Here is a 25,199-nt window from a genome sequence, read left to right on the forward strand (position 1 = left end):
ACAAAGGTTACTTTCTGGGTTAGAGCAAACAAATACAAATGCAAAATAGCTGGAATACTGAGTTTCTTTAATTTCAGACTAAAACCCAACCTTTTTAGAGTTGATTTCAACCCATAAGTACCGGAGCATTGAACATATTTGATGTGCGTTGATGAATGTGATGACTGCAAAATCTATTTCTTGTTACTGGTTTCTAATTGGGTAAGAAACTAATGTTGATGTTTTTTCTGACTTTATATTTTTGAGTTTTTATGATGTAAAGTTCTGGCTTGTTGTTGAAATGTGCTATACAAATAAACCTGATAGCCACAGACCAAGATCTGCAAGAACTGCCAAATATAGTTCCTAAGAAGTATTCATCCTCTTAGATATTTTATGTCTAACAGGATGAATTGTAAATTGTAAAAAACAATTATGATCAACAAACATTAGCTTTTTGTAAAAGGATTTAAAAGAAAATCCTATATGAATGTGAAAATTTATTTTTGCAAAATGACAATTTATTTACACATTTAACAGCATATTTAAATTCAGCCAGTTTAAAGTGACTAACCTACCGTAATTCAACTGAGGTCCATCCAATTGGTGCTAGTATTCTCACTGTGTGAGACTACTAGCACTAGAGGACTAGAGATTAAATTAGATTTATTGTCATTGCACAGCAGTTTTAGCAGCACAAGATTAACATTACATCTCTGCATAAAGCTTTACAAACAATCAAGATGCATAACACTAGACAGAAGGGAAGACACAGTACTGGGTGGCTGAAGATGCATTAATATGCCCTGATTCTGTCTCAAGTGACTACAGTATAAATCACTTATTTTTTTTACATTTAAGTGATTTACTTCATAAAAGCTGCATGTTATTTTTAATATGAATATTATTTTTTTCCCTGGAGATCATCATTTTTTCATGATGTGAACTTTATTAAAATAAAATACCTGAAAAGATCTTTGTTTTCTCTCTCACTCTTTATATTAATGCACACTGTGTTTTAGTTGCACCAGTAAACCCTGCAATTCCCAGTTACGGTCCAGCTGCCATGATGCCAAATATGCCAGGTAAACCTGTTCTATACTTGAACTTAAAAAATTAAGAAACAACATGTAGATACAGGAGTGGAGCCAGTAAAGGCAGTGAGTTTGAGGGGTGTGTGTTTCTAACAATGAAGAATGAAAGTCAGTGTGAGAGTCCAGGAAGTGTTAGTCCTTGAACCAGACAGCTGACCCCAGCCAATGTATCTGATTTGTTGTGGAGTTTGTCAGTTGACCTTGAGAACAGTCTACCACAGCAGATGTCATGGGGTGAGGATGGAAAGAGCGTCTTGCTTACATATCATCCAGCCATCCAAGGCTTACACAGGGGAGTCATGACTTTCTTTCTGCCCTAAAATGTAGCCTTTTCACAAAAGGCTCAGTGTAGTCATCAAAACTCCATTTCTCTTGACACTAGGCAACTAACATATTGGAACTTGAACACCAAACATCAGAAATCCATCCATCCATCCATCCATCCATCCATCCATCCATCCATCCATCCATCCATTTATTTTCTTCCGCTTATCCAGGGTCAGGTCACGGGGGTAGCAGCTTAGCCCAAAGAGAAGACATGGGACCCCCCTTCCCATGGGCCCATCACCTGTGAGATAATGCAGATTGCCAGGGAGCCCTGGCAATCTGATCCTCGATTGCAGAAGCTATCTCTTGGGACGTGGAATGTCACATCAGAAATCCTGTTATCGAAAATCCAAATAAGTACAAATCTTCCACATCCTGAATGGACAAAATAGGCAGACACATTATCTTCCACTTCCCCAAAAATTCCACAATGTATCTGCCAGCATGTGTCCCATGAGGGCAAGAGGGCTCTCCTATGCCCAGTTTTTAGTCAAGAAAATTTATCAATTTGAAGTTTAGAAGATATTTCAATAAAGGCTCTAGGTATGCAGAGACCAGAGAGAAAAACTTCCACCTTCAATGAGAGCAGGAAGAAGAATATTTCCTGCTGGTAGGACTCGGGAACAATTTGGTACTGAGCTCCCACCCTTGTATCGTCTACTGTCCATTGTGTTAGCTGATTCTGAATTAATATTTTAAGCTTTTTTGCGTAATCAGTTGTAATATCTATCCCCTTGTTAATGAAAATTATTCTTTCACAGCTTTAATGGTGCCTCAGGCTCCCACTATGAGTGACCCTATGCAGATGGCAGCAACTCAGCAAGCTCTCATCAACCAACAGGCCTTACTCATGGTAAGTTCCATCAAAGTTTTTTAATCAAGATAAACTACAGTTTATTTGCTCTATGTTCTTACTTTGGATTGTCAATCTTCTCATTTCAGGCCCAGCAGATGACCTTGCAGGCAATGACTTTGTCTCAGCAGCAGGCTGAAGAACGGCAGAAGAAGGAACAGCAAGCTAAGAAGGAGAAACAAAGAGATGAGAGAGATAGACAGTTTGGACGCCAGTCATCACGCCGCTCCAGAGAACGCCAGCACTCACCTTCCTCTCGAAGTCCCTCACCCCGACGGTCAAAGCCCAAAGGATCTGCACATAAACAAGCTTCCATGCAAGCTGAGTCTGAGGTATTTCTAACTTTTAATTAAAAGATCCACAGTAAAATTGTGGACTATCCATTCATAGACATTCTTGTCAAATAGGTTATGCTAGAGATTTTGTGGTTTACTTTAAAGGTGCTCATAACAACAGAATATGGAAAGTGAGAGAATCCGTCAATGCAACTACATACATTTAAATTAAATGAAGTAGTTTTGGAAGTCAGCTAGCCATGCCAATGGAGAGAAAAGATAGAAACTTTATAATACATTTTTATTTTTAAGATGTCTTGATCTTGTTTCCTTGTGACTAAGAATAATGACCCATGAAACTATTATTTCTTCAGTTGACATCACCCTGTCCATTTGCTTCTATAGCCAGAAGAAAATGTGGAGCTGGCAGAGCCAGATGACCGACAATCTTTCAGAGAAAAGAGGGATTTCTTCCAAAATATTGGTGAATAGACTTAAATCACCTTGTTTCAGGCTATGTCAAGGTTCAGTGAATAAGTTTTTTCTTTTGCCCCCATTAGGTGGTAAATCAAAACGGGAAAAAAGAAACTCAAAGCGACAATCAGCTCCTCCTGATCCATCCAGACAAAATCAGCAGCCACGTCCTTCACCAAGCCCCTCACCCCCACCTCCACCACCAAAGCCTAACGGTAAGGAAATTATAAGAATAACTGAACCAAGGGTGATGAAATAACTAAGAAATAAACATTACCAGAAACACTACCGGGAGGCTGAAATAAGGAATAACTAGAAAGATTTAATAAAAAAATAATCTAATTGTAATCACTAAAGAAAGCTGGACATAGACTCAAGCATACAAGAATAACAGAACCTAAGGTAACTAAAGAATAATGATGCTAAAGCAAAACCAAACCCAAAATGCCAGAGTCCTGACAGTAAGCTTAAGTTTAGTGACTAGGTAAGCCTCATTTGTTTTAAGTAAACGGCACTAAATCAAGCAGCACAACTAACAAATAAAACAACTAACACAGATTACTGTGTTACAGTATTTAATAAATTACTAAATATATTAAATCAATGGGACAATAGGTATCTGAGCATAGTGGGATGTTTAAGTGAGATATAAAGGTAATTAAATGAATTTAAAGAACACACTAGCTTTAGTAAATTGCACCATAAGATTAACAAAAAGTTAATTATTTCCCTCCCTTCACCATCCAATGATGTCACCACATAAACTGGACTGTCTTGCTCTCTTCTTTCTTTTATAACATGTGTTTTGTTTTCCCAGTAAGCATGTATTTCTCCAGGTCCTCCTCTTTCAGATAGGATTTGGACAAGAACGTGGTCTCCAGGTTGAAGTTCACATTTACTGACATTTAAATATAAATCAGAAACTCTAGGAAAAATCTGAATAATATAAAGGGCTGGGGGAACTTGTTCAGAGTTACCCAAAAAAGTGTAGTATCGTCTGCTAGTTGGCTTATTAGTATATTCCTGTTTTCTATGTCGATACCTTGTACAGGACTCGCTATAAAATAGATTGAAAGGAGTTGGCCAGCTAGAAGGAAGAGACATGGAGAAACAGGACAGACCTGCCCGATGCCTCGATGTAACTGAAATCTAGGGGAAGTTCCAGATTTTAATTAGATTGTACATTGCAGAAAAATATTTTTCCTGTCATGAAAGAGGTCTGTTCTCTACAGAGGCCCCCAGGAGACGTGGGGATTTTTTTTCTTTTGGGTTATGCAAAAATATTGTGCTGCCTCGCAATACTTTTGCGTTCCCTCGCAAAAGTTTTTGCATTCTCTTGCATTAATGTACTGATCAGTTCATGCGACATAATTAAGCACTGTAAGCCTTTCTTACGGTGCCCATTGTATTTTCTGCTACAATATAAGGCTTTTGTGGGTTTTTTCCATTTATCCTAATATCTTGTAAAATATCTGAAATTTTATATCTTTTTCTTTAGGATAGAAACGCAGCACAAACCTATGATATAAACAGAAACTTTCCGTAAGAAGGAAAGAAGAAAACTATTTGGACTATTTCTGAGTTATCGTGGGGTAATAAGTTTTGATTGTCTTTTTTGTGTTGGTAGACTAAATGGTTTAAGGGCTGTTTTCATGTCCAGTTCTGTTGCAAACTTACATATACGCAGTTAATAAATCGACTTTCAGTCACTTTTTTGCATCAAAGACTCAAGAATAAACACTGAGGCTCTTTAAATGTGTATACATGTGACATTTTTAATTGCCATTTGTGAGTGTATACAAAATAGACCAGCAAATATTGCAGTAAGCAGATTGCGAGAGAACGCAAAAGAAAGATTTTTCCCCATATGCCCTTGAGCAGGGCTGCTCAAGCCCAGTCCTCGAGAGCCACCATCCTGCAACTTTTAGAAGCATCCTTATCCAACAAACCATGATCAGCTCTGAGCAGGCCTGGTCACGAGCATTTCATTTGATTCAGGCTTTTTGGAGCAGGGATGCATCTGAAAGCTGTACGACGACAGCTCTTGAGGACTGGACTTGAGCAACCCTTCCCTAGAGGCCTCTGTAGTTCTCTGTTCTTCATTGGAATACCAATAGTCTTTGGCAGAAAAAACTAAGAATTCTGTTTTAATGTGTTGCTTAAGTCATGTCTGAGTTCATTAACTCTTTAATTTACAAAGTCCTTCTGTGTCATCTCTGTGTTTTGTGTGCCTGATCTGTCTTTACAGATGGTGATCTGTCAACTGTGCACAATTGCTGTAAAAAGACAAAATTCAACCTAGTGCATACTTTTACCACATACACGTTTACTTAAAAACACTATCAATTGTCATACTGAATAGGTTGGCCTTAATAGAAATGAAACCACATGTATAGATGTGGGTGGAGAATTGAAAGGAGTGAAAATCTTTGGATGAAGGTGATCGGAGCCAGAGGTGAGAGCTCTGAGAGGAGTATTCATGTAGGACCCTGATGGTTGCTGGGGCTGCATTGATGGTGTAGCTCAGGGGAATCCAACTTGAGAGGTTCCTGAATAGGAATAGGAAGTCAGGCAATGTTTCACAAGAAGTCAACAAAGTCACTTGGAAATGCAGGAGTCAAAACTCAAGGGACGAAAGAGTGGCAGCAAACTCGAGTACTGCTGTTGATCACTGCTGACCAGAGGGCTGGACCTCCCCCGGTTCCAGCAGAGGGCTGGAACCGGCAGAGGTTCTCCTCTGCACTAACCACTCAGAACATTTCAGATCCCTCACAATTTAATGGATTCTCTATTAGACTAAAGCTGGAGCTTTGGCTGGGCCAAAGAAGACCTTTTTGATATAAATTTTACCTCTATTTGATGTTCACATTACTGAACATCAAATAGAGGTACTATTAGACGACTTTGTACTTATTTTCTGTCTGTCCAGACAGGACAGCACGAGAGTGAAAGGTAGAAACACCCTCAAAAGTAAAATATGGACTTCAAAATACATCAGGTTTCCAGTAGCTTCCAGCCTCTGCTATGTTTTACCAATGTTTTTAGAAGTGTCTGTGTCGTGATGTTGACATTTTTTTTCTTATCTCCCACAGTAAAGTGTCCTCCCAACCCTCCAAATGAGGAACCAGACCCCCCTAAAGAACCTAGTCCAGTCACAAAGCTCCAGCCTGAACCAACCTCCAACATCAGGGAAATCATTAAACAGTTCAACAGTCGACCACAACCAGAACCCAAGCCTTTTGAGCCTGTCAGGTTAGAGTCCATAGTATCTTGTGTTCTCCCAAATTTGAAATGGCATTCAAATCATACCATACCACATTTAGAGCACTTTAAAAGCACTTTAAAAAGAATACATATTATGTTTCATTGTTGAAAATTTAGAGAGGGAAAGTGTGCGTTCATGTAAGATTTAAATACTGAAGGAGTTTGTCTTATGAGCAGACACAGCTTGTTCCAGCTTGGGCCTGGAATTGAAAATATTTGAGCATCTCTGAATTTTCTCTGTGATTTGGGAACCCACAGGAACATCTGGTCAGCTAATCTGAGGGAAGGAGATGGAACATAGGGGTTCAGCGGGCTCAAAAAATATCCTTGTGCAAAACTATTATGAAGCCCAGAAGCAAATAAAAGAACTTTAAACTAATATCTGTGCAAGGCTGTTGGTTGATTTAGTACTATTATTATTACACTCTTGTGCAAAATAAATGTTTCAAAAGCAGAACAACAACAACAAACAAGGTAGTATGTTGACTACTTATTGCAAGGGATAATTGTCCTTCAACTGAAGTTTATAACACTTCTAAGATCCATTTGAATTTTTTTTTTATCTTTAACACCTTTTGGAATTTAAAAATGTGTAAAACTGAAATGTTTGGTTTGAGATAATAAAACTTTTTCTTAATTTTTTTTTAAATATGCAATTTTACATTTCAAGTTTACAAAGTTAAGCATAGTGATTAATCATGATTAATCACAGCACGAGAGTGTTATTTTTTTTATTATTATTATTTATTAACAGAACTAAATATTACATATTTTACATTTTATGCTCAAACATAAGACTAATATAGAAAGAATAAAAATAAGGAAAATGATCACAGGTCACCTCCATTGTGGAGGCATTTTTTTCTTTTCTTTAGTTTCTGTTTATTGTTTAGTTTTTTATGACTCAAACAATTTTCACTATAACTTAATGAAATACATGAGGGTTTGTTCATCAGCCTACAACATTCTACACTAAGCCAAATCATAGTGCAACAGGAAATTCTGGTATCACTGGTTTTCCATGCAACTGTTCTATAAGCATTGGCAAAGATCATGACATTGTCTTCAGACTTGCAGTTAAAAATATATCAGTTATTCAAAACCTGTTTTCGCACATTGTCTGGTGATGCTGTGAACAACATGTCAATTTTAGAAAGCTTGCACACATTTTGTGACTTTGGGAGTGTGATGGTTGGTCTCTATGTTCCAGAAGACATAGCAAAAACTCATAAGCATATGGTAGAGTTGCATAACACAGCCAGGGACGTGGGAGGCAAAGAGTAGTCTGGATCAGGCTCTGCGCCACTTCCAATACTGTACACGCATGTTCAGTGAGAAATTTAAAATTTATGTTGAAATGCATTGTTTTTGAAAAAAATTATGTTCAGACATTGACATGTTTGTAGACATTTCACTATTACTTGTGAATTGTCTACAAGTAATAGTTGAGAAAGTTTTGCCAAAAAACTATTATTGGAACTGCAAGAATTGTTACGACCCATGTCTATCAATATTCAGAGGAAATTAGCTAATGTTAAATTATCACCTGAGCAAACCTTTTGGAATTTTGTGAAAATGTGATATGATATTAAACTGTCGGTGCAAGTCAAAGTTGGCATTAAATAGATTTCCTGTGACTCTACTACTAAGCTTAAAAACCCATCAGTTTAAATGCTAAATAAGTAAGTCAAAACATTACTCAAAATAAAATTCCACACTTTCCAAATTCAAATATCTCAAGTTCTCAGTTATTTAGCAATCTTTTAAAAAAGCCAAAATAAGTTTTACAAATAATTTTACCTCAGAAAATTCTAACAGTGATCCAGCTTTAAATAAGGCAGTTAAAAAAGGAGGATGAATGATGGTTGAATGAAAATATTTGACTATAAAATTTCCACATAAAAAAGTATAGAAATGCAAATATTTTTAAACCAGGGGCCATCCCAAATTACCCCCAAAGTAGTGGTCTGGGTTCTCTGCTTAGGGAGGATTTTTTCAAATATTTCTTAATATGTACTACATATTATCTGTATGGATTTTTTTTTGTTGTTATGTATCTTTCAGATCTCCTGGTAAAACATTTATTAAGAAGAGTGACCCAAAAGAGGAAGCTCTAGCTAAACTCAGAAACAAAGCACCAGTGCCACAACCAAAGGTAAGAAGGCACAGGCATGGCAGCTGAAACTCCAAAAAACAACTGCTTGATAGATTTATTTATGTTTCGTTGTTATAATACTTATTTTAACATTTTTACACAGAAACAATGGGCTCCTCCTCCCCCACCTCCTCCTCTAAGGCCGCCTAATTCTCCCCCATCCACCAGTGGTCGGAGGGTCATTTCTAAAAATATGAGGCAGAAGCAGCGTCCATTGGAGGAGCTTTTTGGCTCCCAGCATCGCCCCCCTCTTCCTCCTGACTCCCCGCCTCCTCCTCCAGAGGAAGCGCCTGTCCTTGTGAACATCCCAGACCCTCCACCCATGGCTGCTCCATCTCTCTGTGGGTGATTCTGATTAAAATATAGTTCAAGTTTACAACCATAAAATGTGAAATTGCTGCTACTTGTTTCACTTTATTCAATTTATTTAGGTAAATTACTAACATTAAATACAGAAAACAAAAACAATATTTTTTTACAAACCCATACTTTACCAAAAAAAGGAAGACACTTGTCAACTTGTGCTTGACAAGTTGTAAAACTTTAAGTTTACTTTATATTACAAGGCTTTTAGACGACTTTGTACTTATTTTCTGTCTGTCCAGACGGGATGTCAGATGATGAAGGAAATCAATCCCAGCTTCACCGCTTTTCTGCTGGGGTTTACTTCTCCCACTTCAACATGCCAGGAAAACTTTTCCTGCGCAAAGAAGTAAGACACACACATGAACACCCTTCACTTCTCACACACATACACACACATCCTTGTACTTCTATACAAACTAAGGACTTTATATTGACTTCCGTTCATTTTAACAGCTGCTAAAATTAAAATGGCTAACCCAGCTCACGCCGTGCCTCTAAACTGAATTAGTAGAACTCAGTAAAACTGCAAAAAAAAAAGAGAAACAGTGAAGCTCCTCACTTTCCACAAATGACTCAGTTTGTTGGTAAATTTTGTGAAAGTGATCATCTATGTGTATTATGTACATCTGCACACATCCGTACTTAGACGTACACACAGAATCTTGAACGTATAATACACATTTGTTATCTTTGTCATTTTGAACCATAAATTCTGATGTTTGGTTAATCTTGACAGTTGAATTAATTATTACTGCTCAGTGATTGAATGTCCTTTGCTTTGATCAGTTTTGTATGTATAAAAATATTTGAAGAATAAAATAAAATGCAACTGCTACAACATCTTTCAAGGATAATATTATTAGTTTATTTTAAATTTTGAAGACTAAAAAAAGACCTACTACTTTGGTTCCTTATTGTTTTGGAGCTCCATTGATGATTCTCAATTTGTAACCCATTATCTCCTAATCATTTAAACCAGCAGCCCTGAAGTCAGGAAGTTTTGCATTTGTGTTATTCATAGCTCTGCTGATTTCTTTGCTCTTCAATTTCATTCACCAACTAGATTTTTCTTTTTATAGTTGTCTCTGTAACTGTCTTGCAGTTATTGTGCTTATTATGTAAATGGCGAACTGTTTGTTTAAATTAAAATTATGCAAATTCTACAAAAACAACGGCAAGTCTGCCTGTTTTAGAACACCCAATTTATGAGAAAATCTGAAAAACTATCCCCATTAAGAAACCTCTTATTTCATCTGCAGGTGTTTTATCCAAGAGAACTCTTCAACAAGCCCTATGTCCTTAACCTGTTGTGTGAACAGGTGGTTATTTTTTATACTTCTAACTTCTCATTCAATGTCAAATTAGAAAATGAAGATCAGATTTTATCATCTTTGCTCTGTGTTTTTTTTTTTTTGTTTTTCAGATCATGAGAGACACTTACTCTGACAACTGTGTGAGAATTGATAGTGAAGAAAGAAGGAAAATGAAAGACCTTCTTGGTGAGAATTCTTTGGACTATGGCTGGATGCAACATAGGGCCTTACCTTCTAAATGTTTGCACATATAAAATCAGGCACAAACTTGATACCATACAAACAACACACAAACAGAATGTACCAAAATTTGCTGGTGACTGGAAAGTGCAAAATACTGGGAGGATATGCAAATGTAATAACTCACCACCCACAACCAATTTATTAAACCCGAACCAGATTGCGGGTGGTGTTTTTGGATCTAGATTTACAAATGAGTAATATGCCTTATTTCCAGATTATCACATCAAGATTGGAGGTAAGATTGGTCTAAGAGTTGGAGAGCATGCTCCAGTGGAGAGTCAAAGGAATTAATAACAGCTGTTTATAGCTTTGTTTTGATTGATCTTTAAATGTTTTTACTTAATGCTGCACATTCAAAGAATGACCATTTGAAGTTCTTTATAATCCATAAAATGTTTAGAAAATCTGTTGTGCATAATATTTTGGAACAGTTCATTTTGAGTTTTTTATTCTTTTTTTTAAATAGTGTTCTCATGGGCATCTTTTTTCAGTAAATTTTTCACTAAAATTTGATTCATACTGATTTGATTTAGACTTAAATTCATCCTGACCATCATTTGCATTGACCATTGAAGAAAATCTGAGAAAATTTCACTGGCATAATAATTTGGATCATGGTGTATGTACATGGATGAGAGAGAATAGAGGAAGTAGTGGTAGGGAGTAGTAGTACATGTCTTTCAGCAATTTATTAAGTGTAGGTGTTATACAATCTGACTGCACTTAGTGTGAATGACCTGCAGTATCCTTCCTACCAACACTGTGGAAGTTCAGTCTGCTGGTGAAGAAGCTGCCTAAGATCCTCAGTCTTATATAGGGAGTGAGAGGAGTTAATCATAATTGTTTTCAGCTTATAATGCCCTCTTCTCACTCACCCCCTCAAAGGAGCCCAGAGCAGTTCCAAATTGAGACAGCCCTTCTGATTACCTTAAGTCTCTTGCTGTCCCTCTCTCAGCTCCCACAAGCCCAGTAGACCACAGCATTGAGGATCACTGAAGCCACCACACGATCATAGATCCTTCTTAATATTGTCCTGTCACACCAAATGACCTCGGGTTCCTCGGAAAGTCTTTATGGAAAACTAGGCAAATGTCTAGTTCCCTTTTATTTAAGACTGTTGTAATTTACACAATTTCTTAAAATGTTACTATTATATCATATGCAATGCTTCCACCCTCTTCACAGTTGGCAGCAGTTTTGAAGTTGTTCCAAGCTTCTTACTTTTTTACCCTCTAATGTAACAAAGCTTCACTTAAGTTTTCCTTTTATAGCAAATTTCAATGTGGGAACAAACATAAGCACCATTCAGGATGACAACATGAAGAAGAGAATCATTATTGCCGCTCGAGATAACTGGAAGAACTATTTTAGTCGACTCTACCCTGTGGCGGTAAGCTTCAGTTTTGTTATTTAGTTTTGTTTTTTTACATTGCTCTTCTTGAGAAATTTAATCTCAATGCACATTAAAAGAAAAACAGATTGAATTATTTTTTCTATAATAGACATATTCAGCAAATCTAACTCATGCTAATAAAGACAGATTAGCATGACACTCAGTCCAGTCAGATACTGTTCCCTTAGATGGTGTGATGTACATTACAATGTCAAATGATCAAAAAATTATCTATACAAAGAAGCTACATAGATAACATAGCATTTTACATTAGGAAGCTAAATTCAGCTACTGCTGAGTTCCCTCAGCAGGAAGGAACTTTCTTGCTCCCTTCTGCTGAGCAAGAAAACACTGAAAGTGGATAAATTGCATGGTACCATACCACTCCAACTGAGTTTAGTAATATCATAGTTATTACGCTATATTGCCTCTCTTTTCAAAGCTTTTCAGTTAAGAAAATATTTGACAATAGTTTAAAATATCAGTAGACTGTGTTTTCTGAAAATATTGACTTTCAAAATGTAGACAAAAGCTGGGAGCATGGAGAATTTTCTTTGTTGATAAAATTGAAAACTTACAAAAATCACAGGAAACACAGGGAGTCAGAGCAGAATAAAAACAAGAGCCAGTAAGAAAAAGCAAGCTAGGGTTTGCAAAAGTTGGAACAGAAATGTCTCAACAGCTCTCTGTGGCAACTTTCAAAATACTCCCCACATTGATCTTTATTGTACAGCAATAAAATTTGGTACACCTATAGAAAACTCTCCTGCACCCAAACAGGAAATCAGCCAGCTTGGATTGAAATGTCAATGTTCACCTCATTTTGATGACTTATAGCCTCCACATTTGATCCAACTCCTCCAGCAGATTTTGATTGATCAGTTTGAAACGTGGTCTGTCTTCTCATAAAGCATGGGGTATTAAATGTTATCAAAATGGTGAGTTTTTGAGTATGTTGAAGAGGCATGGCCAGACCCACACATTTTGCTATGAAACACAAAAGGTCGCTCCACATTAAGTCCTCTATAATACTCAATAGCCTAGTCATGACATTGCCTAATCAATGCTCCCTCATAGCCAGAAATGTAATATTTTACTTTGAAAGATTCATATCTGACCTAAACAACATCTTCTGTCTTGTCTGTCTTCTTGCTTCAGAAAACAGATAAGAAATTAGTCTCACCTTAAAGCAAAAAGCTTGAGGGCAAATTCAGACATTCTGTTTCCATTGCATTTGGCTCTAAATTCCACGGATTTCAGCCAATCTACACTTCATTCAATATCATCAATCTTACCTCCTTCCCCCCCACCCCCGACAGGAATGCTGTGCAATATTTGGTGACTGTGGTCTAATTCTTCCACCTGACAATTCTAAAAAAAAAACTAAAATATTACCCCCAATCCATGCTTTGGCCGACAATTATCAAACTCTTTACAGATATGTGACTTGTCAGGACCTACAGAAATGTCTATTGGAGCCTTGGTCCAAACCCAACAGGAAGTCAGCCATTTTGGATCAAAGCAACAATTTTGTCTCTTACACACACGTCGAATCTATGCTAACTCCCACGACAACTTTTGACATTCAGACTTTACAGCTTCTCAAAACATTCTTGAGTCAGGTCAGATGCTCCCCAAAAATTACTACTCAAGTTACTTTATTAGTAACTTGTGAACTTATTGATAAAATAAGCTCTCATTATCCATTAGATATGACATACTATAATAACTATAGTAATCACAAATATATATATATATATATATATATATATATATATATATATATATATATATATATATTGATTTTTTTTTTTTTTTACATGCAGCCACACAATGGAGATGCTCAGGTTTTGGGTGTTTCTCATCGAGGGATTCGTCTATTGAAGGTGGTGAAAGCATCAGGCATCAATCCAAAACATCTCAAACTCCTCAAAAGTTACAGGTATCTATATTAGGCAATAATAGTCTTTATCTGACAATCATCTTTTAATTATAGAAATAACTTCTGAAAATCCAATGGTTTTCCAACTTAAACTAAAACAGAGTTGAACTCTAATCACTGAGAGTTCTGATATGAACATACTAATTAAGTAGCTTAAAAATGTGACAAATAGTCATCTTATTAGAGTTACATTTCTTTGAATTTTAACTCTAATAAAACTTAACATACAATGCCACTGTTTTTGACCCAAAATAATATTTTATATGAATATAGTTTTGCAGAGGTGCTGTCTGTCAACCTTCAGGGAGCAGACAAAGTAAAACTGGAGCTTAAAACGGAAAACTTAGTGCTGCAGTCAACCAAAGCTCCTCAGATCACTGCCATGATTGAAGTTTTCCTCAAGGAACTCATCAAGGTGATTTATTATTTTTAGTAAAACACAACATTTTAATCTTATATTTCCGTTAAAAGTGTTAGTTTGTCTTTGCTAAATCTCCCTTACATCTTATCCCATTTTAGATTTTAACCATCTTTACATCTTTCTTTAACATATATTTTAAATTTTTCATAGGACTCTGGCCACGTGGTTGCTCTAAAGAGTTTTGTGACAGATGACAAGACGCTTCTGAGCTTCAATAAGGGGGATATCATCAAACTGCAGAAAATGGACGGCCTTCAGACTGGTGAGATCATTAGTTCAGTGGTAGTCATAATTGTATATTTACTGTATATTTAACATTAGATATGCTAAGTATTAATTATTTCTACCTGCTTATCCAACCCATACAGTTAATTTTCTATTATTTTAATGTTGATCTACTCTGAATGTTGCACTAGGTTGGGAGTTTGGGAGCACCGGTGGGCGTTCTGGTCTTTTTCCATTGGACATCACCCAGCCATGTGCAGCTCCAGATTATCACTGGCTCCATCTAGATCGAAGAGATGACAGGAGAAAAAGCATGAGAAATGTTAAGCCAGTCAATTCATTCAATGGCCCTTCACCAGTCCCCAACAGCAGACAGATACTCGACAATCGTTCTGTGCAGTCTAGTCGGGAGGCCATGAATCCATCTTCAGTACAGGCCTTACAACACACACTTGATCAAAGCTCACAAAAGGGATCCAACCAAGAACTTGAGATCTTTTCTGCTATGGCTGACTTTGCTACCAAGTATTTTAGGTAAGTAAAAATTTCACATTAATCCTGTTCATGTTAGTATGCTTGTTTAACAGAGCAAGACTAATGTTGCATTAAATGGTGCTGATAGAATGGAGACAACTGGAGTGCCAGTCACTGGAAGAAATTTTTCAGAAGCAGTTCAGCACACGTTGGTAAGACCCTATGAACATTAATGTCCCATGTCTTCTGTTATGTTTAAAACTTTACATTCACTTATAAGGAACATAATATCATTTAAAAAGATACACTGGAAAAAGAATAGGTAAAAATGATGTTCCTTCAACTTCAGCCAAGATCATTTCAGCCAACTAGTTCCAGAGGTTCTTCACCCAATATATCACATTTGTTGTAAATATGCACATTTTTATACAACCTATAGTTCGTATCATGCTCTTCTTCATATTCACTCATTTAATGCCATTAACTTTTATTCCATTATATATGAAAAAATATCCAGTTAATGAATCCTCTCTTCTATGAAAACTGACATTTAAGATTGATCACAGCACAACCAGACCTAATTCTGAGCTTTAGTCCAAAGAGGACAATTCTTCATTTGCCTCTTCCTCTGATGTGCTCTTCTGTACCATGATAGGAGGTAGTTTGCACAAGTAGACTGGGATGTACGTCACAAATATTGAGATGGTTGAGTTATATCATGCTTAATCCATATTTCAAAATATTTTCCAAATAACAAGCAGAACTTGGTAATTACACACCAGCCTGACAGAAATAGGGCAGAATCAAGGCAGCAAAAAACAATAAAGTAATCCTGATAGACATTTTACTAATATTGTTGCTGCACTCTTCCTGAGCACTGCAGATGTCACAGACAGCTAACAAAAATTTAAAGCTGATGCCTTGTTTCCTCTGAGTGGCGTGGTTTGGTGCACTGTTTTATGGTCTGCCGTACTCAAGAGCGTGTTCCCAAAACCCATTGGACTCTCAAAGGACAGTCAGGGTAAAACCCAAACGTGACATCATACTACCCTGGTGGCAAACGTAGCACAAGCTGGGACATTTTTCTGTCTTTCAAACAACAGACCATGTTAAATGGTGGCGCTGTATATGGTCAGCTGTATAGGTTGAATAGGCTGATCATATACAATAATTTCAGAATCACTGCAATGATTCTGATATTGTAGATTTCAGAATCTACAATAATTCTGAAATCAATACTTTGACTGTTGGGTTTTATGGAAACCAACAAAATAGCACCCAAACTGCTATTTTGACCCATACAAATAAATTTTTATTGATTTGTATGACAGCATAATAACTGAACCATGGTTGGGTGACATAGCTAATCCTAAGATAGGTGTTAGCAGAGCTTAATAGAGGGATCAACTTAATATTTCTCTGGTTATTCTGAGAAATATGAATGACCATATTGAAGAGAACCAGAAACTGTTTGAACTTGTAAAAACAATTTTTCTATCTTAGTGTCAAGGAATTTGCAAAAACAAATTTTCTTTTAGTACTCTATACCATTGCAGAGTGCTAAGTCAATAACTCAGTAAGAATTCCGAATGTCTTTGAAGAAATAACTTTCTGTATGTAACATAAATTATTTAGTTGAACCGGGTGCTTATCAAGACACAGAAGTCAACAGATTTCATTAGAAAGATTCGAAAAAGTATTTTTAAATGTTTCTTTTATGGTTGATTGGAAAGTAATGAAGTATCTTTAAAGTTTTAATATTAAGACCTAACTGTATCTTATTTTTATTAAGGTCCCCATCCAAGAGTCACTCATTCTATTCAGCGATTCTGAAATCAATGATTTGGCTGTTGAGTGCTTCATAAGTGAGTTGACAAATCCTATTTTATTGAAACATATGATACCGTTTTGGATCCTAAAGAAAGTTACGCGGTTATGTTTATTTACAGCCCTGATGCAGTTTATGGGGGACATCACACCACAGAAGAACACTACTCAAGCAGATTGCCTCACTCGTATCCTGCTGGTTAGAGAATATTTTCAAAGTTTGACGTTGATATCGACAGATGTTACTTTCGTATTACTTCAAAATCAATTTCCCTTGTTTGTTTAGTTAGGGAAGGAAAAGGAAATTCTTAGAGATGAAATCTACTGCCAGGCCATCAAACAAACAACCAACAACCCCACCAGGTGAGTATTTCACACTCATTTGAGATTGAATTTAATGGTGAACCCTCCCGCAGTCTAAGCTCAACGCTCAGGAAGAGCACGGCAGATGTCACAGTCAGACAACGAGGAAATGATGGGGGTATTCCATCAGTCCCTTAGTTTCCAAAACCACAACAAAAAAAGAAAAAAAAACAACTCAAAAGCATATGGGGGGTTATTGCAACCCCACAGGGGCAGCACTCAGGGTAAAAAGGTTGTGGGGTCCACTGCAAGGAGGAAGTAAAAACCTATCTTGTGGAAAAAAAATACTTCAATTAAATTCAAATTCAAAAATACTTTATTAATCCCAGAGGAAAATTAAATGTTGTAAATCATGCATTTGGATTCTTCAAAGAGTTATTGAAGATGTTGGTGGCAGGAAAACTCTCCTGCAGTAGTTTGTACTACACTGAATCTGAAGCCTCTGAATAAAGATGCTCTTTATTTTGGCACTGTCAGGGTGAAAAGCTCTCAGTCAGGTCAACCAGGAATGTAATAATTTAAAACAATTTCAGAATGACAATCAGAATGTCATCTCTGGCTTCTGAGTTCAAACATCTTTTATACTGAAAACCAGAAGTGTAATAATTAGTTTCTCAACCTACTTTGAGATTTGACATACTGTATTGTTTATCTAACACCAGTTGGCCATTAAAGCTACTGAGTAGATGAGCCTATTCTGCACACAATTCTCATGACATAAGCATCATTTAAATAGACATAGCGTGAACCATAAATTCAAATAGTCAAGACACTGTAGAACCCATAGTTCAACATAGTCATAACTTAACATGGTTGATAACACGTAAAATTTTGAAGGAAAGTCTTATATCTCCTCAATCTTATTAAAGGAGAATACGTCAACAAATAAAACATGAACGATTTTTTAAGCTACTATATTTCTCATAGCCTTATTCGGAGTGCTCAGACAATATGTGAACTCAATGTGGAGGGACCAGTGTGATTGAAAATGGGCAAGTCGGATTTAAGACCACTACTTCAATATAGATTAAATTGATTCCAATAACTCCACTTGAAAAGTTTCCTTAGAGGCACACAGACCCGCGACAGATGAGACTTAAAACAGTTGTACCCAATTCATTCATTTTATGATATAAATGTTAATTTTAGTCAATATGAAAAACCCTAATTTAAAACCACTCACACATCAAAATAGACAAGTTATGGCTCAGCTCTGAGAAGGCAGTGCAGATCTGAGTTGTGACCTAAAACTAAAGAAACACAGCAGAGCTAACCTACAAACACAGAAAGTGTGGGAAGTTCCTCACCACAAGAAGGATCGATTTCCAATTAGAGCATTATTAAGAGCATCATTCAAGCATGCACTAGTATGCAGCTATCATTCAGAAAATGGAAATAAATTACCACAAATAGTAGACTTGATGAGGAGATATGAAGCTCGTTTTACCTTCAGCACCAGGAAATGCAGAAGACTGAAATGGAAGGAAAACAACTTCATGTCAACCAGTTGAGGGGGGCCCTTTATATACTGACACCCAGCTCCGCAGACAATTACATTCAGGCACTTGCGTGCTTGTAGGCTCTGCACTTGTTCACTCAGAGCTTACAAGGTATACTGCTGCATCTACCAACAGCAAAGTTAGGAAAATAAATGCATAATGTAAAAAGTTATTCTTTTTTACAATAAGCAAGAAATCTGACAAAGGGTGAAAGGAAAATTCATGCACATTATTGAAACACACTGCTCTAATTGTTAAAGAAATATGCTATTATATGTTATCACACTCTTTGCACACACGCATTCCTGTTGCCACCTCTACAGATCAAGTTGTACCTTTGGCTGGCGGCTGCTTAGCCTCATTACTGGCTTCTTCCCTTGCTCTGCGATTCTCCATCCCTTTGTCATGCAGCACCTGCAAGAAATCTGTCAGGACAACGAACACCCATACCAAGGTAGAGAAGACAAAAGTTAACTTCTTAAGTGTATCTTGAATTTTTTGTGTGGTGTTTCATGTTGTTTTACTTGTACTTACATCAGAGCTGGTATTTGTGTGTCTGGATAACCTCCAGCGTTCAATCAATTTTGGTGGTCGACGAAACGTTCCCTCACATGTTGAGATGGAGGCTCTTCTAGTAAGTTACACATTTAGACAAGTAGATTTTCTGTCTACAGAAGATGCTTCTTTCTGTTTGATTTCTCAGTTCTACCATTTGAAGCTACTATTAAGATTTTCTTTATCTTGTCTCGTAGACTGGCAAAACTTCTCAACGCATTCCTATCCAGTTGCCAGGAGGAGTAGAGTTTCCTGTCAAGATTCGCAGCTTCACTGTATGATTGGTCTTTAAAGCCCAAAAATTATATATATATAAAAATTCCCTTCTCACCCACCGCGGGTGGTTCTTATCCTCTGAGCTCGGGTCCTCTACCAGAGGCCTGGGAGCTTGAGGGTTCTGCGCAGTATCTTGGCTGTGCCAAGGACTGCTGCACATTTCTGGACTGAGATGTCTGATGTTGTTCCTGGGATATATATATATATATATATATATATATATATATATATATATATATATATATATATATATATATATAAAAGCCATTTTTTATCTTTATATAGGTGACAGCAGATGTTGTGACAGAGTTGTGTGAAAATATGGAAATCGTAGAGTTTACAGAGGTCAAGGAGTTTTCCCTCATCGCCACCAGATTTCAAGGTAACTGTTGACTGTACTTGACTGTACAAACAGTAGGTATAAGCACAGTGACAACCTTTACTCGTGGTAAACTATGGGCTAAAGACACTGAGTATTCAACTGGTTTGACAAGGTTCATCTGTGTTCATCTGTAACCCTAGTAAACTGTTACTGAACTATTTGCCAGCTGTTAAATTTCTTAGTATAATGTAGTGTTTTTCTCATGCAGTAGTATTGTTTCTTGGTCTGTTTTCCATGTTTGTCCTTCTAAAAATGTAATGTTCTGTAAATGATCTCAAAATGATTCTCATTACCTTTCATTCAGTTACTCAAATGAATATGAGGACAGTGTTTGATACCCATGCCACTACGATGGGTAAGGTGTAGATGTAAACATTTCTTGCTGTGTTGCCCTCCGCAAGTACAGATCAGAACATTTTAACATTGTTAAAATTTCAATATTTTTTGTCACTCATTTCAGAAATTACTGTTGTGCTGTTTTCCACCCTTATGCCATTTTTTAGATTTCACATAGTGGAGCACCTCCCTAATCACAGCATCCTCTTCTTGGGCCTCTTTGAGATTTGAGTTCCTTACCTGCCTTCTTAGTGAGACTATTAATCATTAGTGAGGAAAACCATCGCTCATTCTACTGGGATTTTACAGTGACTGACTATGTTAAGCTGTGCATCACCTCATGAAGTACATTCTGTGTATAGTCAGTTATTTTCTACACATAATATGTATACCCAAGAGGCCGTCAGTATTCCTATCAGCTTTCCCATGGTGATACTTGATATCATGCTGGAGTTTCCCCCTTCACTTTGTTTTTTCAAATTGTTCAGCATTTTACTTTGAAAGGTAAATGCATATCTCTCGACAATTGCTTCAGATCCATCTTTTTGCACACAGACTGGAGAATGAAGTTGTCATACTTCAGCCCCTAAGGGGACTGCATACTTTGTGATCAATCACCTATTTAATAATTCCGCCAAATATTCCTCTGTTTTTTTTGTGTGTGTGTGGAGTGGCGTAGGGACTGAGATGTATGTCTTTTTGACATGAGTTAGATCATTTAGCCTGATTTTCAGTTGAAGAGACAGAATGGTCCTGATATCATTCTCGTCACTAGCAAAAGCATGTTTTTCCTCTAAGAGCCATTTAACTTTCTGTTGCTACATTGGAAGGAGGTGGTCAAAGAATGCCAGAGGATCCCAACTGTCCTCCAAGTCACTTCCTTTTTTCCTTTTGTCAATGTTTTCTCTCTTTGTTCTTCTGTCCCTCCATGAAACTTCTTTGGTCCTTTGCTTCAGATGGGATGGTGCGCCCTCTACATCCTGAGGATTACTTGTTTGATTTCTTACTGGATGATGGCTCCATCTCCTTGTCATTCAGGAGAGTCCTCTGGGAAAAACCCCTTTCCTTCAGGAATGAACTCTTTGTGGACTTTCACTATCAGCAGGTAAGAGGACAATGTTTTTGAAAATGAAAGATGTTTTTGAATGATTAATTCTCAAATTGGAAAATGTGTTTTTAGCTTTTAGAGGAATATCTTCATGGCAAGATAATCATTCCTCATTATGCTGGTGGAACCTCATCACTTCAACAGATTGCCGAATTGGCAACCCTGCAACATTTAGCTCAGGGTTTGAAGAGCCAGCTGTCACTGTAAGTAAAAGAAATTAGTGCTGGTAATAAATATGAGTGTGAATTTTGGGGAACAATTGTCTTTGGGGACTATTAATAACTGGATCTTGCTACTTAGTTTAGTGTATTGAGTAAAGCTTTCCACAAAACCAAAATGTGCTTCTAATTTGATGGGGGAAAAAAAAATTAAAAAACTGATCACAAACAGTGAATTTATTTTTCAACTTGATATGGGTTTCCTTGGCCTACTCGTAAAGAAACTACAGCCAAACTACCTTTCATGTGGTGAACTCATAAGGCTATTCAGTTTACAGCTATTTTAGGTGAAAACATAATACAAATTGTGAACGCTGTGACACTTTTACAAGCCACAAATCATATGGTAATGCTGTGCTGGTTTTATTTAATCACTAGGCTGAATAACGAGATATTTTGTGTAATTATAACAAAATAGAAATACAACTTGATTACACTAACTTGAGCTTATAACAACAACAGAACCTGCCTGCTGACTGCAATTTAAGGAAAATTTGAGAAAAGTTGGTATTCACTCTGGCATATGGTACTATAGTTGTGAGATACTTTGAAGAGAAAATCTGTGAATTCTTGTACAGGTATTATGATACCTGTGGTGAACATGAAGGAGTCTTCATAAATGTTTATTACTTTTCTCATAAAATATTATTTGGTAAATAATGACATTTTTAATGCAAAGTTACGTTGAAAGTGCATTAAAAGTGTCAACTCAGCAGTAAGAGCCCTTGATTTTACCTTGATTGGTTGACTACGAGCTGCAGATTCACAAAATAAAAGCACATAATTTCACAACAGGGGTCTGTGCTTTGACTAAATAAAAAAGGTAGCTTTTGAGGAGGCTAAGAATTTTGACCGTAGTATGTATGTGTGCATGTGTGTGTGTGTAATATATGCATTTGTTGATTTCTTTCTTTCTAAGGCCAGAGCTAAAGGAGTACTTGCCCTTACAAGATGGACTTGCCAGTAAAGCTGAAGAAATCCAGTTGCTCTGCCATAATCAGCTAGCTACCATGCAGTCCCTCAGTCCTGGAGATGCCAAAATTCAGTTTATTGGTGGGTTGAAACTTTTCTTTTTCTTTCTTTTCTCTGTAAGTGTGATCATGATGTTAATTTTACGAATTAACATCATGAATTATATGAACTACAATAATGCCGATTACATGAATCTTCTATGTCAGAGTCTCTGAGGAACCTCCCTTTGTTTGGCTCTAATACCTTCTTGGCAAAAAAGGTTAGCCAAAATGGCTGTCCTTCCCCCTGCTTAATCAGTGTGAACCAGGAAGGAGTTCGTTTCCTTCATCCTAAAACTCAGGTATTTGTTCTTTTTTTAAAATGTATGACCTAAACTCTCACCGCAATTAGTGCTAATTGTTATATGTTTTAGTTTTTTTTTCTATGCACATTTTTCTGCTCTCCTTAATAGAATATTCTCCAGTATTTCTTGCCAGACATCTCAGAAAATGAAACGGTAATTTTCTAGAGATTCATTACACACAGTGTAAAATATTTCAAGTTTTTCTGTTTTGTAATCTTAATAATTAAGGCTTACAAGTAAAAAAAAGACGTAAACCAATAGCTACTCCTGAACTATTTTTTAATTCCAAATTCACATCACCTGCTAGTATTATATAGGTCTAGTGTTTCTCATTGTCAGCAGGAAAGTGCAGCCCATCAGAAAGCTGGCCAGCTGCTCAGTTTCTCTCTTTATTATTACTGCCAGTCTTAAGAGCAAGAGATGCAAGCAGAGCTGCTAAATCTTGATCATTCCGCTGCAAAACTTACCGCATGTGTTTCTGATGCTGATTGTGATTAAACTCATAACAGATTCTTCAGACTGAGCAGCTCTCAGTCTGAAGGATGGCATGTCTGTGGTCCACATCTAAACTAAAATGTTGTTTTGGATTTGTCAGCTGTCAATCAAATGTTTTTGGAGTTGTAACCTGATCGGTCCTTCTAGTTTTACCCCTGAAGTAGATACTAAAATCTAAGAACAGCCAGGCTGAGCCACACCGGATCTGTTCAAGGCGGAATGAGACTGTACCGGTCGGACTAGTGGAAAAGCGCCTTTAGATCAGTGTGTGCTTTTGGCAGAGTGGGCAGGTGACAAGTCCTGCTCGGAAGTAAGCAGAGGGAATTCAGATTAAGTCATATATACAGAATTAATTCACTTTACAAAAATATTACTTCAATTCAATCACACAATCCAACACAATCTAATTCATCCTAGTTCTCAAACAGGACAGGATGCTCAATTACTTATTCAAAGTAAATTAAAATGTTTATATCTAAGGAAACCCTGCTTATTAACTGTAACTTGTAATGTATTATTAACTGCCCATACAGTTAATAATAACTGTATGGGCAGTCTATTATATAGACTCGTTTTATATTTATATAATGAGTTTCACTTTCTCAGACGACTGACAAGAAATCTTGCACTTTTACACAATATTCAAAGTTGTAGAAATGTACTATTACAGTTCATGTCACATCTTGGTGCTCTTGTTTCTCACACTAATACCAATGTTACTATTTCAGGTTTTTTTAGATTAACCTCTGACTCCCAGTCAGTATTCAATTCTGCTGTTCTCTCTGATTATCTTTGTCTTGATCTGCTGCAGGTCCTAGTGTTTCAGATTGCCCTGGCACAAGTCCAGGCTATGCGCACAATCCGCCCAAAGAAAGCAGGCAAAGTTCCAGGAGTGGAGATTCAGTATGGCAATGCTGTCAAACCCCAAAAAATCCTGATTCATCTCCATCAGGTAAAAACTATTTAAGCTTTTTTAAAGATATATCTTTTCTTAGTAACTTTGTACTTTTCTTGTATTATTTTAAACCTTTGTGACTTTAGTCTTTTAGTGAGTTTGATCTGCTGCACAGTGATTAAGTTCACACAACAGTTTTGCTAAATGTTTTCTTCATTTGCAATATATATTATAAATATATGTCACTCCACTTCTTGCATTGTTATTCACATGTAGTTTGAATTATTAAACACAAAATCTCAATAATATGCTGGGTAAGGCAATATTTTTAGGAAGAAAATTAAAACTATTGAGCATAAAATTACTATGCTGGTTTTAAAAACTGTATAACTGATATAAAACATTAAATCATGTTGAATTTTTTTTCTTGAGAAACTAATAGTTAAAGATAAATTGTAAAGAATAATGCAGAAAATAGTGAAAATATTTGTTCATTTATGACTAACCTATTTTTGATGTTTGTTTCAGGCTAAAGAATTGTGCCACATCCTTGCTTTGACAATGGAAATGCTGATTCAATCATCAGTCACCAGTTCAGAATCAAATTTCCAGTAGAAATCATGTTCCAACTGCTGACTTGCCTGTTTTTTTCTTCTTCTTTTTAGTAAATTATTTTGGAGTAATTTATTGTACAATGTTTTCAGTGCACAAACAAGCTTAAAAAACATGCAGCATTCATTATGCAGATGATGAATTAAACACTAAAAAATAAATCACAGCAAAGCAGAGAACACCATGGATTATCTAAAGAGACATAACTGTAAATTATTGCTTGAAATAATCAAAGCCTGACATCAGTCATGAATTCATAATATTACAGATGGCTATTGATGATTTTAAGTTATGTGCTGCTGTCATTTAGTGCTCGGAAAATATTATCAAATGTTAAAGAATATTATCATTCTCTCATTGTTTGGGCACTGACCTTCTTTGTTCCATTTGGAAGGTGTTAATATACTATTGTGTCTTTATTGTGACTTTCACTCTGAGATTAACGAATATTCATTCATTCAAATGTTGGTTTCATTCTGCAAAATGCATAATCATAAAAGTAAGGACACAAAATCATTGC

At 36.5% G+C, this 25,199-nt stretch overlaps 1 protein-coding gene across 1 annotated transcript in view; it reads left to right on the forward strand.

Annotated features, from left to right (window-relative positions):
* The window catches only part of myo15b (myosin XVB), a 76,787-nt gene extending 52,000 nt beyond the window's left edge, over positions 1-24,787 (forward strand). The window contains exons 37-66 of the mRNA XM_055024902.1: positions 1,002-1,064; positions 2,162-2,253; positions 2,343-2,585; positions 2,934-3,012; positions 3,089-3,217; positions 6,095-6,254; positions 8,331-8,421; positions 8,525-8,762; positions 9,027-9,133; positions 10,047-10,106; positions 10,211-10,286; positions 11,615-11,733; positions 13,563-13,678; positions 13,952-14,093; positions 14,250-14,361; positions 14,516-14,858; positions 14,947-15,010; positions 16,591-16,663; positions 16,748-16,824; positions 16,912-16,988; positions 18,811-18,941; positions 19,027-19,121; positions 19,240-19,317; positions 19,604-19,700; positions 20,993-21,141; positions 21,217-21,347; positions 22,282-22,415; positions 22,541-22,674; positions 23,984-24,124; positions 24,596-24,787. Coding sequence (XP_054880877.1) covers positions 1,002-1,064; positions 2,162-2,253; positions 2,343-2,585; positions 2,934-3,012; positions 3,089-3,217; positions 6,095-6,254; positions 8,331-8,421; positions 8,525-8,762; positions 9,027-9,133; positions 10,047-10,106; positions 10,211-10,286; positions 11,615-11,733; positions 13,563-13,678; positions 13,952-14,093; positions 14,250-14,361; positions 14,516-14,858; positions 14,947-15,010; positions 16,591-16,663; positions 16,748-16,824; positions 16,912-16,988; positions 18,811-18,941; positions 19,027-19,121; positions 19,240-19,317; positions 19,604-19,700; positions 20,993-21,141; positions 21,217-21,347; positions 22,282-22,415; positions 22,541-22,674; positions 23,984-24,124; positions 24,596-24,682 — 3,638 coding nt within the window. The 3' untranslated portion in view covers positions 24,683-24,787. The remainder of the gene's footprint in view (positions 1-1,001; positions 1,065-2,161; positions 2,254-2,342; positions 2,586-2,933; positions 3,013-3,088; positions 3,218-6,094; positions 6,255-8,330; positions 8,422-8,524; positions 8,763-9,026; positions 9,134-10,046; positions 10,107-10,210; positions 10,287-11,614; positions 11,734-13,562; positions 13,679-13,951; positions 14,094-14,249; positions 14,362-14,515; positions 14,859-14,946; positions 15,011-16,590; positions 16,664-16,747; positions 16,825-16,911; positions 16,989-18,810; positions 18,942-19,026; positions 19,122-19,239; positions 19,318-19,603; positions 19,701-20,992; positions 21,142-21,216; positions 21,348-22,281; positions 22,416-22,540; positions 22,675-23,983; positions 24,125-24,595) is intronic.
* Positions 24,788-25,199: the final 412 nt, after the last annotated feature.

Source organism: Poeciliopsis prolifica, unplaced genomic scaffold, assembly GCF_027474105.1.
Source record: "Poeciliopsis prolifica strain line A6 unplaced genomic scaffold, Auburn_PproV2 SCAFFOLD132, whole genome shotgun sequence".
Classification (NCBI taxonomy): Eukaryota; Metazoa; Chordata; class Actinopteri; order Cyprinodontiformes; family Poeciliidae; genus Poeciliopsis; species Poeciliopsis prolifica.